The sequence below is a fragment of the Conger conger genome, chromosome 12 (assembly GCF_963514075.1).
Source record: "Conger conger chromosome 12, fConCon1.1, whole genome shotgun sequence".
NCBI classification, from domain to species: Eukaryota; Metazoa; Chordata; class Actinopteri; order Anguilliformes; family Congridae; genus Conger; species Conger conger.
In genome coordinates this window covers 21,882,769-21,895,095 of record NC_083771.1, presented here as the reverse complement: position 1 = coordinate 21,895,095, position 12,327 = coordinate 21,882,769, and the positions used below count along the sequence as shown (strand labels likewise).

The 12,327-nt window shown below is 41.5% G+C and overlaps 1 protein-coding gene across 2 annotated transcripts; it reads left to right on the top strand.

Moving 5' to 3' along the window:
- Nucleotides 1-1,144: 1,144 nt before the first annotated feature.
- On the top strand, nucleotides 1,145-11,703 carry zgc:114200 (Gamma-secretase subunit Aph-1b-like). 2 transcript variants are annotated; one of them, XM_061262911.1, is made up of 7 exons: nucleotides 1,145-1,715; nucleotides 2,170-2,340; nucleotides 4,897-4,970; nucleotides 6,415-6,537; nucleotides 7,001-7,128; nucleotides 8,263-8,386; nucleotides 8,936-11,703. In XM_061262911.1, the coding sequence occupies exons 1-7, from the start codon at nucleotides 1,603-1,605 to the stop codon at nucleotides 8,962-8,964; spliced, it is 762 nt and encodes a 253-aa protein (XP_061118895.1). In that variant the 5' UTR covers nucleotides 1,145-1,602; the 3' UTR covers nucleotides 8,965-11,703. The 2 variants fall into 2 exon arrangements, with proteins under 2 accessions (XP_061118895.1, XP_061118896.1); XM_061262912.1 differs by lacking the exon at nucleotides 1,145-1,715 and adding an exon at nucleotides 1,784-2,042.
- Nucleotides 11,704-12,327: the final 624 nt, after the last annotated feature.

Genomic DNA, 12,327 nt, shown 5'->3' with positions numbered 1-12,327 from the left:
CGAAAATATATTAATATGCAATTATGTGTTATTGTTATCTTATAAATATTACTTCAGTAGGATAACATGTAATTATTCATTTATGCACTAGGTGGCACAATTTTTTTCTCAATATTCTTGGGGTGCCCAACTGAAATGAAGCTATTTCACCACATCGATTCTGAGGTAAATTGATGTAACTTATTGTCCTTGAAAAACAGTTATTAATGTTTATTAAAGGATGTTTGAACTATAAGTCTGACTGCAAACCGTTATTAGTGAAGCCTTAAGGGAACCAATCAATCAGTTTAATAAAAAAAGTCTTCAGGGTTTTCATATTAAATATTCAAATTTGTGGGGAGGGTAGGTCTTCTGGACAGACAATGATCCAGAACCTAATCTGTTTGAGCCTGAGTTTACAGATGAGGAACTATTGCTTTTGGATGCTGAGCGGGCAAGAAGGGAGGCCGAATCCTCTGAGCCGGTGGAACTGCAAGGGGCTGGATCTAGCTCTACCTTCAGAAGGTGCGCGGATCACTACGCTCAATCAGCGGATAGACGGAAGGATACGTGTGTGTTCAGTGGTTATAAATTCAACTGTCTAACTTCTTCGAAAACAACATCTCTCATTTTTACCATTTTTATTCTGCACATGTATTTCAAATGCACATGATACCTTGTGTAAATAAGACAGCTTTAGAGTTGCTGTAAGATTTATTTCTTCACTTTGATGGAGGTAGGCTACTGACTCCTATAGGCTTCAAGTCTTTATGTTAAGCTAACATGTTATGTTAACATGGAAACTGAGTCAGTGAATGCACAAAAATGAAAATTAAATCGAACATCTCTTTATTAAATTGAACAAGTCTTTGTAAGTCGGAAAAAAGGTACATGTTGGTGTATTGCTTTAAAAGTTGAAAGGTTGCATTCATATACTGCATTAACCAGATACTGGAAAATTGGGGGTATTTGAAAAACAAAAGACAAAGTATCACCGTAACCACTGAAAGTAACAGGTGTCAATCATGTGAGGTAAAATGCCACAGAAATTGATTTTTTTTTTAAACCCCTCTTTTCATTTTAAAATGGCTGGCCCCTCGTGCGCAGCACTGGCCCTTTAAGAGGTTATGGTGGGCCTGGATGTGAGGTAACGGAGTGGCAAACCCGGAAGGACAAGGAAATAACTTGTAACAAACAAAAGCCAGTGGAAATGGCGAGCAGCGTATTAGCAGAAAGGGGAACACAGGCTTAAGTTTTTAAATACCCAGGGGATAAAAAGGACCGATGGAGCAAAGCAACAGAATCTAAACTGAGGTTTTCTTAAACAGAATATTGGTAATAACACCGTAGGCAGCGATTTGTTTGTTGGTAGTGCAAATGTTAACAAATCATGTTGCAGAATATAACAGACGGAATGATGTAGTCTAGCTCAACATTTCTTGTGGACGTAAGCAATTCGCTTGATTTTTCAAAATTGCCATTTATAAAAAGAATAATACTTTTTGCAGAAGTGAGGGGGTGTAATGATCGTCGAGATTTCGGGACATGTTGAGTTATACACTTAAAAAAAATATCCGTAGGTTAGTATAATTTAATCAATGTGTAAATGATAGAAAGATAGCCATGACTCTCGCCGTGTTTTTTGGGTGTACATTTATTGCGTTTGGGCCAGCGTTTGCCCTTTTTATTTTCACAATCGCCAGAGACCCCCTGCGAGTCATCATCTTAATTGCTGGGTAAGTTTCATCCAGCCTTTCTTTTAAATCCACAGGTGCAGCCTTTAGACTTGTCTCGATGTCACGTGTCTAATGTTACATTCCTTGATCTAGAATTTTTCTAAATTCTGATTAATTTAAAGACTTATAGTGAGCTATAGCTATGCCTATAGTGGGCTAATCTGTGACATTTTTACATTCCGTTTAAACGTGATTACAGCCCTTCGATACACTGAAGCGCTCGTAAACTCACATTGACATTTTTAAGTTTTAATACATTTCTGTTGTAACCTTTTCGAGCAGATTTTGTTCGTGGTGCTTATTTTTCATTTATTGCCAGATGATTTGGTAAATGTTTTGCTTTTCTTTTTTTGACAGAAATCTTGATTTTTGAAATTGCTAAAGTGGGGTATTCATTTCATCTTCGAATTCGGTCAAAAGGTTTAAAATGCCTTTTCTCGCCTCCGCACCTCAGGGCCTTCTTCTGGCTGCTGTCGCTGCTGCTCTCGTCTCTGGTCTGGTTCATCGCCGTGAAGGCCAGCAACAATGAGGACCTGCGCCTGCAGAGGGACCTGCTCATTTTTGGGGTCACGTTCTCCGTCTTGCTGCAGGAGGTCTTCCGCTTCGCCTACTACAGACTCCTGAGGTCAGTCCCTGTCCGTGGCGGCCATGTTGGCTCATGCCGCTTCCGTTCTGCATGTCACCTGTGCAGTTGCCACACATTGTAGGCCAAAGGCCACCCAAGTGCTTTCCTCATAAAACAGAGGTCAATTACTTAGAGAAATCATGTAGTTGGGCGTGATTGGAGATGGTGCCAATACAACCACAAACTTATAACATACAACTGGCAAGGCTTTTTAGCACCCGTCCGGTCTGCAGGAAACCAGTATCAAAAAGCTGCAGTGTTTTCAGATGCTCTAGACAATCCTGGGGCTCATTCCAATTGCTTATTTTTCTCCACTTTTTCCTCTTTTCCTTGCTCCTGACCCAGAAATTAATATAGGTCTGCCATCTTTAAGGACATTCATTCCAACCCCTTATATGTTCCTTCTCAGAGCTAGAATTAGAAGTTAGGAACTTCCAATCTTGCCTTCGAGCAAGGAAACGGGAGTGCATCCTTTGCGGAAGTATTTTTTCAGAAAGAGTGACGTATAAACGATCCACCTCTCCCCATCTGCCACGCACCTGCCACGTTTGCAACTAACGTGGCTTCAAACGGACGTTTGAAAGAGCAAGGACATTCCATTTGCCTAATTCATGTTGTATCGATTTCACCATCTTCACTTTTTTTTTTCAAGCCTTTCCCAATAGGTGTAGCAAGGAAAAGAAGCAAGGGGAAAAATAAGCCATTGGTTTTTGATGTGTTCCTGATGTGATCCTGCTCTTTAGTGGCTAATGCAGGGTGCACAACCTGGGATGATCTGTTCCAGGACTTTGCGCTGAGTCTGACTTTATTTAATTAGCTCAACCATATCTTGAGCTGACATTTGCATACACACTAGCAGCAGACTGCAAATGTATCCTAAACGTATTACTGTGCTACAGTACAGGAGTGATCCAGCCAGCTTTGAAAAGCTCTCAGAAACCGAAAAAAGAGTCGGCACACCCTGTTGTCAAGGGCTACATTGGCTGCTGATTGAAAGGAAATCACAAAAACTGGCAGAGAACTCAGCCTTCCAGGACTGGTGTTTGAGACCCCTGCAAGATTAAGAGAGTGCATTGTGGGTTGAGGCTTCCTGTGCATGATGCTCCAAATCGAGGGGTGGTGCGTTTTATGGAAATTGAGCAGAAGTGATACATCTCTCAAATGAATATAAAGTACCTGCCACTGCTCACCTACCATCCTCCATTATCTTCAGCACAGTGCATTATTGTGTGAGATTGTAGTAATTTGCTTGCTCAGAATGTGTGCCCTGTTACAATTGCACTTCAGAATGTCAATAGGTTTTATTAAAACACTCATTTTTCCAGTCGTGATGAGAGATTATAATGCAAATGTACTAGTCGTTTGTTGACACGCACTCTTCTCAACAAAGGCTATGTTTTCCCTGCAAATATATTCTGTGTGTGTTATTATGAATAACATGCACAGAGAATGTAAGCTTCATGTCACACAGCTGGGAACATAATGTTTACTGCAGTCAGGACCGATGTATTTGTGTGATTTAATGTGAAATTACACATTCAATATAATTCAATGTAAATCAATCAAGTCATTTAAAATGATGTCCAAAAGTCCTCTAAGCAAGCGACATATAACTTGGGAAAGTTGGTCATTCTCATAGTGACAATCATAGCTAGCTGGATGCTGAGGTAGGGACACATATGGAACTGGTCCACAGTTTTCAAACATCTGAACCCCCAAGAAAAGTGTCCAGTATCCAGAAAAGTGTCCAGTATCCAGAAAAGTGTCCAGTATTCAGATTGTTTTCGAGTGCTGTCACTCAGTTTGGTTATTTAACATTTTCTAAAAATCAGGCCTTGTGATGAATCGGTGTTAATGGCAGTGACAGAAGCTAAACGCAAGTCCTGTAATGTATAACCACAGTGGCTTGGTGTCAGACCAGAGAAATGGGACGTTTTGTAGGCAAAGAGAGTAGGCAAAATGATAAGCCTAGATGATCGGTCAACTCTCGTTAAACATTTTTATGCTCTCGTGGTGTGGTTGGTGTAACTTATGACTACTGACATTTGAAAAGGTCCGCTTCCTTGTTTTTCTGTGATTAATGCTTGAGTGGAAACGTTGACGCGTTTCATAAAATTTGAATTCAAACCTGCGAGATAATCATGTCTAAACATAGCCCAGAAAAACAGAGTAATTGGTTTATCTTACAGAGTGCAGTCTATAAAAGTGGAAGATTGTTACGAGCATCTCCTGGAAATTATAGATGCTGTATTGTTTCAGGAATACTGTATATCTGTAAAGTTGCTGTGGCTGTTATGGTCTTGTTTGGACCCATGCCTGGCATGTTTTGTTCTGGTCCGGTCCAGGCTTGTTTTGACCTGGTCCAGGCATTTTTTGTTCTGGTCCAGTCCAGGCTTGTTTTGACCTGGTCCAGGCATTTTTTGTTCTGGTCCAGGCTTGTCTTGGCCTGGTCCAGGCTTGTCTTGGCCTGGTCCAGGCTTGTCTTGGCCTGGTCCAGGCTTGTCTTGGCCTGGTCTGGGCTGTTGCTAACGTCTGTTCTGTCTTCTCCCTCTCCAGGAAAGCCAACGAAGGCCTGGCCTCCATCAGCGAAGAGGACCACTCTTCCATTTCAGTCCAACAGATGGCTTATGGTTGGAAATGCTCTTTTTTCTATTCTTTTTTTACTGTAGGCTCTAATTATTGAGCAAAAATGTATTGCCACAATATGGCATCTGTCTCCCAACTGCCAAAATCTTCACTTCCACTGTATTGTCTGTTAGGACAGCACACATTCAAGAGCTGACTCTGGCTGTGTTGTGCGCTGCTTTTTTAAAACCTTCAAAAGCTCTGCCGCGAAGCACTCGGCAGCTGACACGCTATTCAGAGCAACTCCACTGGGCCACAGTCACTTTCTCCAGAATAGAATACAGTAAATCCTCAAATTGTGTCCGGGATTCTATTTGAAGCCGGGCCTCGGATAATAGCCGGGGGCGTGGTCGATTCGGACAAATAAAGGCCGGCTACCAGTCGCTTGCCGCCCCCTTCTGAGTAGCTTGCCAAAGGCTGAAGCAGTGTACATATAAACACAATTGTTGCCGCGAGGCATTCCAGCCTACGAATTTAATAAAAAGTAAATCAGGCAAAATAAAATAAAAAATTTACTCAATTTAGGCTACTTGGCTATGCAATATGGTTTCCATGTATTTACAGCACAGCGCACGTTCAATGAATGAATGAAAACGGCTGCCTTGGCTCGCAATCAACAGACGGGTGGAAATCCCGACACTCTTTCAACTACATAACACTTAACAGTGAACCATCAAATACCCCCCAGATTTCAGTGCCCATCAGTCCCAACATTTAGCAATAGAATCAAACGGAACAAAAGTAAATTAATTCCCCAACCAAAGCGAAAATATTTTGATAGCCTGCCGGTATGCTGCTCCAAACGAAATGCATGTCTCACAATAAAACGCACTTTAGGAAAAAAAGATCCTTAACTTGCTGTTATCTACACTTATCATGAAGGTGTGTCAAGTTGTTATTTTATGGATTCTTGACTTGCATGTGATTTATTGTGTTTGAGAATATTTGCAATAAACTAAGTCTGTTAAGACTGACACTATGACTTACCAAACGGTGTTCCTGATTAGCCTACACTAATTGATTTCTGAACGGTTACAGGAAGTGTTGAACAGTGTTGGCCCACTAAGTGTAGCCTTTTACTTTATTTCTAAGAATAAAATTCTACAACAGAAGCCTAATAAGAAATAAAGGACTGCCTCGAATACAAGCCTGCCCCAAATAAAGGCCTGTGCTTTGTGCAGCCTAAGTAAATAAAAGACCCTGGCCACAATTTGAGGATTTACGGTATGTCAAGGAGATGATGCAGCTACACTGGTGTTTGAAATGAAGTGTGGGAAAATTATCACAGCTACGCATGAATGCTGAATATGTGTAGAGCCCTAGAACAGCATGGGAGCGTATAGCAGATGGGTAAATGAAGGAATTGTGTGTGTTCCTTGGTGAATATTGTCCACTTGGTTATGACATAACATTCTGGTGGACTGTGATTGGTTGCTCTCCCCCCTGCAGTGGCTGGACTTGGGTTTGGGATCATGAGCGGAGCCTTCTCCGTAATCAACATCCTGTCGGATTCGCTGGGTCCGGGAACGGTCGGCATCTTCGGGGACTCTCAGTATTACTTCATCAGCTCAGGTGAAAATAATAAACAAACACGCATGCAAAAACATGCATACACACACACACATGTATGGGCACGCAGACTCACATGCAGATGCTTTCCTTGTCTCCGCGAAGTGGAAAAATACATGAGGAGCACCAGCTGTTTGCTGTGTTATAAAAAAATTTAAAAAAGATTTGATAAAACTATATATAATGGTGCCATCTAGTGGCTGTAATTGTTTACAGCCTGAGAACTGTAACTGAAAATGAATTTTGGTCATGAGATTTGAATGTTTGTTGGACCTGCTTTAAATGATATGCGTCCTCTTGTCTTAACACAAAATTAAAGTATTACTTAATTGCCATATTGGTCTCATATCTACGTTTTCATTAAGAAAGACTCGCTTATCCAGAGAAAACTGACAAGGATGTGTATTTGTCTGTTTTGTTATTTGACACCGATGACCTCTGACCCACCGTAACCCCCCCCCCCCAGCCTGCATGACCCTGGCTGTGACCCTCCTCCACACCTTCTGGGGCGTGGTGTTCTTCGATGGCTGTGAGAGGGGGCGGTGGTGGGCGGTGGCTTTGGTGGTGTGCCTGCACCTGCTGGTGTCGGGACTGGTGAGTCACCCAGCGGTCTGACCCTGTCCCCTGCTGTCCTGATCTATACATGAATATCTATACATAAATATCTATACATATTTCCACCAGAAAGGCTCTTAGTATGTCCGGATGATCTATTCTGGGAAATTGTGATTCTAGATGCAGCACGAATATGCCGAGTTGGGACGCACTCGCCCTTGCCAACATGGTCAAACACAAAGTCCTCCATGAACCATTAAAAATATAATACAATAAAGCCGTAAGTGAACCACAATTAGGAATTTAAAACACACATTATAACTGTAGTACAGTAGCATTACATTTCCTCTCCTTTCACATTCATAACCCACAGAAATAGCCAAAAATGGCTTGCTATACTGACTAGCTAGTCGATTGCTAGCCTTGTATGTAAGCAGTCTGACAGGAACTAAGAAACAGCCGCACACAAAATAACCCGACATCAGTAGAAAGCAGGGTGATTCCACCCCCCGCGGTCCGGCCCCTTATCTGAGTCTTGCGCTCACACTCCCTTCAGAAGTCTAGAGCACGTCTGACCTATCTGGCCTCATTGGCTTTACAAACACAGATAAATATTTCCATCACATCAGTACCTTCACTAACTCGGCGTTTATTTCCTGTTGGACACACACATGCTCTATTACAGTTAATTTAACACTGCATTTTGTCATTTGCAGTGTCTGATGAGCACAATTCCTAATTCCATACTCCTAAAACGTAATAGTCGAAAGATGTATACAATCTTTTTATCATGAATGATGTTCTGCATATGAATATTTTAGAAGGAAACTCATTCAATTTGTAGCACCATGAACCGATTTAGGAAAATTGACTTGCCTTGTAATTTCTGAATTTGAATCACCAATTCTTTTCTGCTTATTTTAAGTAGCTTTGTGAAATTGTCTTACCTCTAATAATGACATTGGTAAAACTGCCTCACATCACCCTTATCTTATTTAGCAAAAAAAAAGGAATAAAATCTGAAGTTTAAATACAAGACTGAAATACTTGTTAAGATTGACTTAAGATTGATTACTTTTTGCAGTGTGATTGACAGCCAGTGGTCATGCCCCCATTCTCATTATCAGTCAGCCATTTTAGGCATCTTATTTCCCTCTCCCTTCTCCATTGTAGTCCTTCTTGAACCCCTTCTACGCGGGCAGCCTGCCAGCTGTGTATGTCATCACTGCTCTGATGGCTGCCTGGGCCTTCTTCTCCTCCGGTGGAAGTTTCCAGAACCTGAAACACCTCTGGACATGTAAGGCTCTTCTGCCTCTTGCACTGTACTGTACTGAAATGGGCCCTGGCAAGGCTCAGTGGTTGTTCTGCCATTTTAATTGGGAGCTGGGATGGCTGCCCAGTGTATGAAAGAATAAAGCCCACTCCCAAAAAAAAGATTCTTGAATGAATTTCTCTTTTTTTCATAAATTAAGTTTTCCATTGCCTTTCAATTGGCTTACTAATGATTCATAAAAGTGCTTGTGGCTACAGAACTACAGGTCAGATGAGGGAACATTTGCATAAAGTATCGGTTGTCTACCGCCATGATCAAGTCAGTAAGTAATGCCATGGACATTAATCAAAGTGCTTGAGCAGCTGAGGAACTGCCCTTCAGACCTGGCTAAAGGTAGCCTCTAGTGGAGGTACCTCATAGAGGTCCTCAAAATCACTACATTGCCTCTTCTGGAGTTGCAGTTTTAGTTTATGAGCTTGGGTACCGTTTTTAAACTCCATTTTGTTGGCCTCTTGTAAATAGTGTGTGCGAAGCCTGTCACGGGAGCTGACGTGTGCGTGTGTGTTTTCGCAGGCAGAAAAAACGATGTGGACTCCTCTTAACTCCTCCGCCCAGGATGGGGAGGGTGAGTCTGCCCCCTCATGACTGACCTGGAGCTCTGTCACTCAGCGGAGGAAGCGCATCCCATACTTCTCCTCTAATGGAGGCGGACAGGACCGGAAAGGAAGTCTGATTCTGTGCCATTTTCTCCCAGGTCCACCTGGCTGATGCAGTTAACGGCCTATCCCTCTTTCTATAAAAGCGCTGTACATAGCCTGATCCAAATTTTTTTTTGTCTTTGCCTTAAGCATGCACTTGTGACTGAGATTGTTTATAAAGGCAACTTCTTTGAGGTTTGTTAACATTGTGACTTTTTTAATCAATTTAACAATTTTACCATGTTTGACTTTGTTTTTTATTTCCAACCTTAACCCTAGAACAGAGAGCTGCTGTCAGTATTGTTCAGCCTCCGAAAGGCTATTGGCCCAATGGAATGTGCTTCTTTTTGGAATGGCAAGGAATGCTTGACTTGGATGTTGAAATTCAATGAAAGGTCTAATTTCCGGGTTGCACCCAGAACAAGTGAACAATGACCCAAGGATTTACGGTCCGAATCCGTAAAGTACGTGAGCTCCAAGCATCTGACATGGGATGTTCGACTATGAAGTCTTGAACTACTTTCTTTTGAAAGTAACAAGTTGTGGTTTGCATCCACAGTTAATTACCAAATTTGATTAACCATTAACCATTTTGAACATTCTTGTTCTAAAAAGAAACCAAGTTTGCAGCAGCTCCTGTAAATGTGTTTTTTCTTCCATTTTAGAATTTGTTTGTGAAGATATTCTCTATAGCATAGGACTTTTAATTTGTTTTTATTTAGTTTAGATTTTTGGCTTTTGCATTCAGCTGAGGACCCTTCCTCAAGGCATCAGACAGTGGCACTGGGATGTGAGTCGGTCCTATAAGAATGTTTCAAAGAAAGAGGGCTAAGACCAAACCTTCTTTCTAATTCTTTTTCAGCATTATTAAATCTTTTGTTTTATGACATGATGTAAGTATGAGGCTTTTCCATTTCCTTTTAAGCGTATTGTTGCATCGTGGATTGCATTGATGGACTTTTATATACTGTGCATCTGAAATTTATTTTTCTTATGCAAGCTAATATTTTCTTTTCATAGCTGTGCGGAGCTATCAAACCATTGACACGGTGCAAAAGAAAAGTGCAGACAGTTACCTGTTCTGGAATTAAGGATCTTATCAAGTGCTCCGTAGTCATTCGGCACCACTGTTTCTCCTCTTAGCCATGGAAAGGTCTGAAACATGGTGTGCTGTTCCCAAGAACAGTGAAGGGGGTTTATTTTTCATAACACAATGGTGCTCTCTCCACCAGCAATGTAGCAGTCACTAGATACATTCCATGTGTTTGGTAGTATAATTTTATTTTACACTTGAAGATGATGAGAAACCAGACATTTTAATCATTTCTCCAAATGGTTTTTCTCCCAGCAGTTTGTATTGTTGTGACAGGTGCATAAATCTCTCCCCATCTCATCTCTCAGGCCCCTACAGATAAACATAATCAGTTTGACCCAGTTTGATTTCACAGGTATTGAACCACATTGCCTGATGTCACAGGGCATTCTGATGTCATTGGGCCTGGTTAACTCCAGGGTGGGCGATTGGTCCCTTGCACATTTCAAAAGCAAAAGCTAACCATTCCTAGGACAGCAATGTATTCCGTTACCTTGGAGATACCCCATGTACCCAAGGTCTCCCAATGGCTGTAAGGGAATAGTGCTTTTTATTTCATTTAGTCTTCTGTGTGCAGCGAGTGTATACACAACTCTGACGGGGCGAGTAACACTGCTGTTCAAAAACTCAGGCTTCCGGGGCAGGGAGGTGGTGATCTCATCCCTGGAATGAGTGTGAAAGTCAGTTGCCAGTTTCCTGCAAAGTAAGCAAGGTAGATTTAGCAGCAGTATTTCAGAAATGGAATTCTGCCTTTTTATGGTTCTGTGAGCTGCTGGTGAAATGGAAGCTTGCCACCGTCAGATTCCGCCTCACCGCATTAAGTTTAAATTCCAGATGGTGAAGTGTGAATCAGCAAGCCAGTGTGCAGGAGACAAATTAATGAATCAGAATATTCAACTCATTTCCAAAGAATGTGTTTCTCAGTTTTGATCACAATGTGGCATTTGGCCCCATATTTGGTACTTGCGTATTGAGTAAATCCCCATTTGCACACTGGGGCGGTCCCCATGCACTCCAGTGACTGAGAAGGACCACATTCCATGTAAACGGGATGCCAGGAAATGGTGCAAGGCAGCGGTGGTTTGTATGATTTTAATCAGAAGCACTTTAACTGCCAGTCCTTGCAGCCTGCTCCCACGTGTCCTCGACACCGTCAAAGGAGACTGATTACTGGTGTCCGTTGCATTCCTGCATCATGGTGACCAGACCCATTTGGGTTTGTGTATGCTTGGTCATACCCTTTGTGGATGGCAGCTGGGCTTCACATTCTTCAGATTTGAGAAGGGGCTAATGTACATTTCTAAGGAACTGGATCCTTGAGTTTATCATTTCAAATCGGTTTAGCATAAACTCTCACTGTTGTAATTGGTGCTTTGATTCATCATGGGATTTGATTAAAGTTTCACAAATCCAGACGAACCAAAAAACAAAAACGGCATCTGCGATCAAGCCACTGTACATATGAATTTTTGAAATGTGCCAAACTTGCTGTCAAGTATCATTTCACAAATATCTTGCATTTTTTAATGATTAAAGGCACCTTTAATGTACCAATGTGCATATGATTGTTCTTTCTTTTTGAATGACTTTGAAATGAGCTCGATTGAGTGTTTAATGGAGATACAAACACTACCTATTCCATATTCACACGACCTTCCCCTCCTGTTGTTTATGAAGTCATAGTCCATGAAAAGACTGAAGATAAAGGTCTTCAAATGCATTTTCTGGGAATACAGTCCCCTCCAAAAGTTTTGGAACAGCAAGACCAATTCCTCTATTTTTGCAATACACTGAATACATTTGAGGTTGAGATAAAAAGATAAACACGAGAGTTCAGAATTTCAGCTTTTATTTCCTGGTATTTTCACCTAGATGTGTTGAACTACTTAGAACATAGCACCTTTGGTATCAGACCACCCAATTTTTAGGTGAGCAAAAGTATTGTAACAGAGTATTTATGTCAATGAAAGAGAATAACACTTAATATTTGGTAGCATATCGCTTGCTTACAATAACTGCATCAAGCCTGCAATCCATTGACATCACCACACTGTTGCATTCTTCTTTTGTGGTGCTTTCCCAGGCTTTTGCTGCAGCCTCTTTCAGTTGTTTGTTTCGGGGGGGTTTTCCCTTCAATCTCCTTTTCAGGAGGTGAAATGCATGCTCAATTGGGT

Bases quoted from the DNA above. Each gene is read 5' to 3' on its own strand.
- zgc:114200 (XM_061262911.1), top strand. From the start codon at position 1,603: ATGACTCTCGCCGTGTTTTTTGGGTGTACATTTATTGCGTTTGGGCCA. The intron at 4,971-6,414 runs GTTGGAAATGCT...TCCCCCCTGCAG, and splicing joins AGTCCAACAGATGGCTTATG to TGGCTGGACTTGGGTTTGGG. The intron at 6,538-7,000 runs GTGAAAATAATA...CCCCCCCCCCAG, and splicing joins GTATTACTTCATCAGCTCAG to CCTGCATGACCCTGGCTGTG.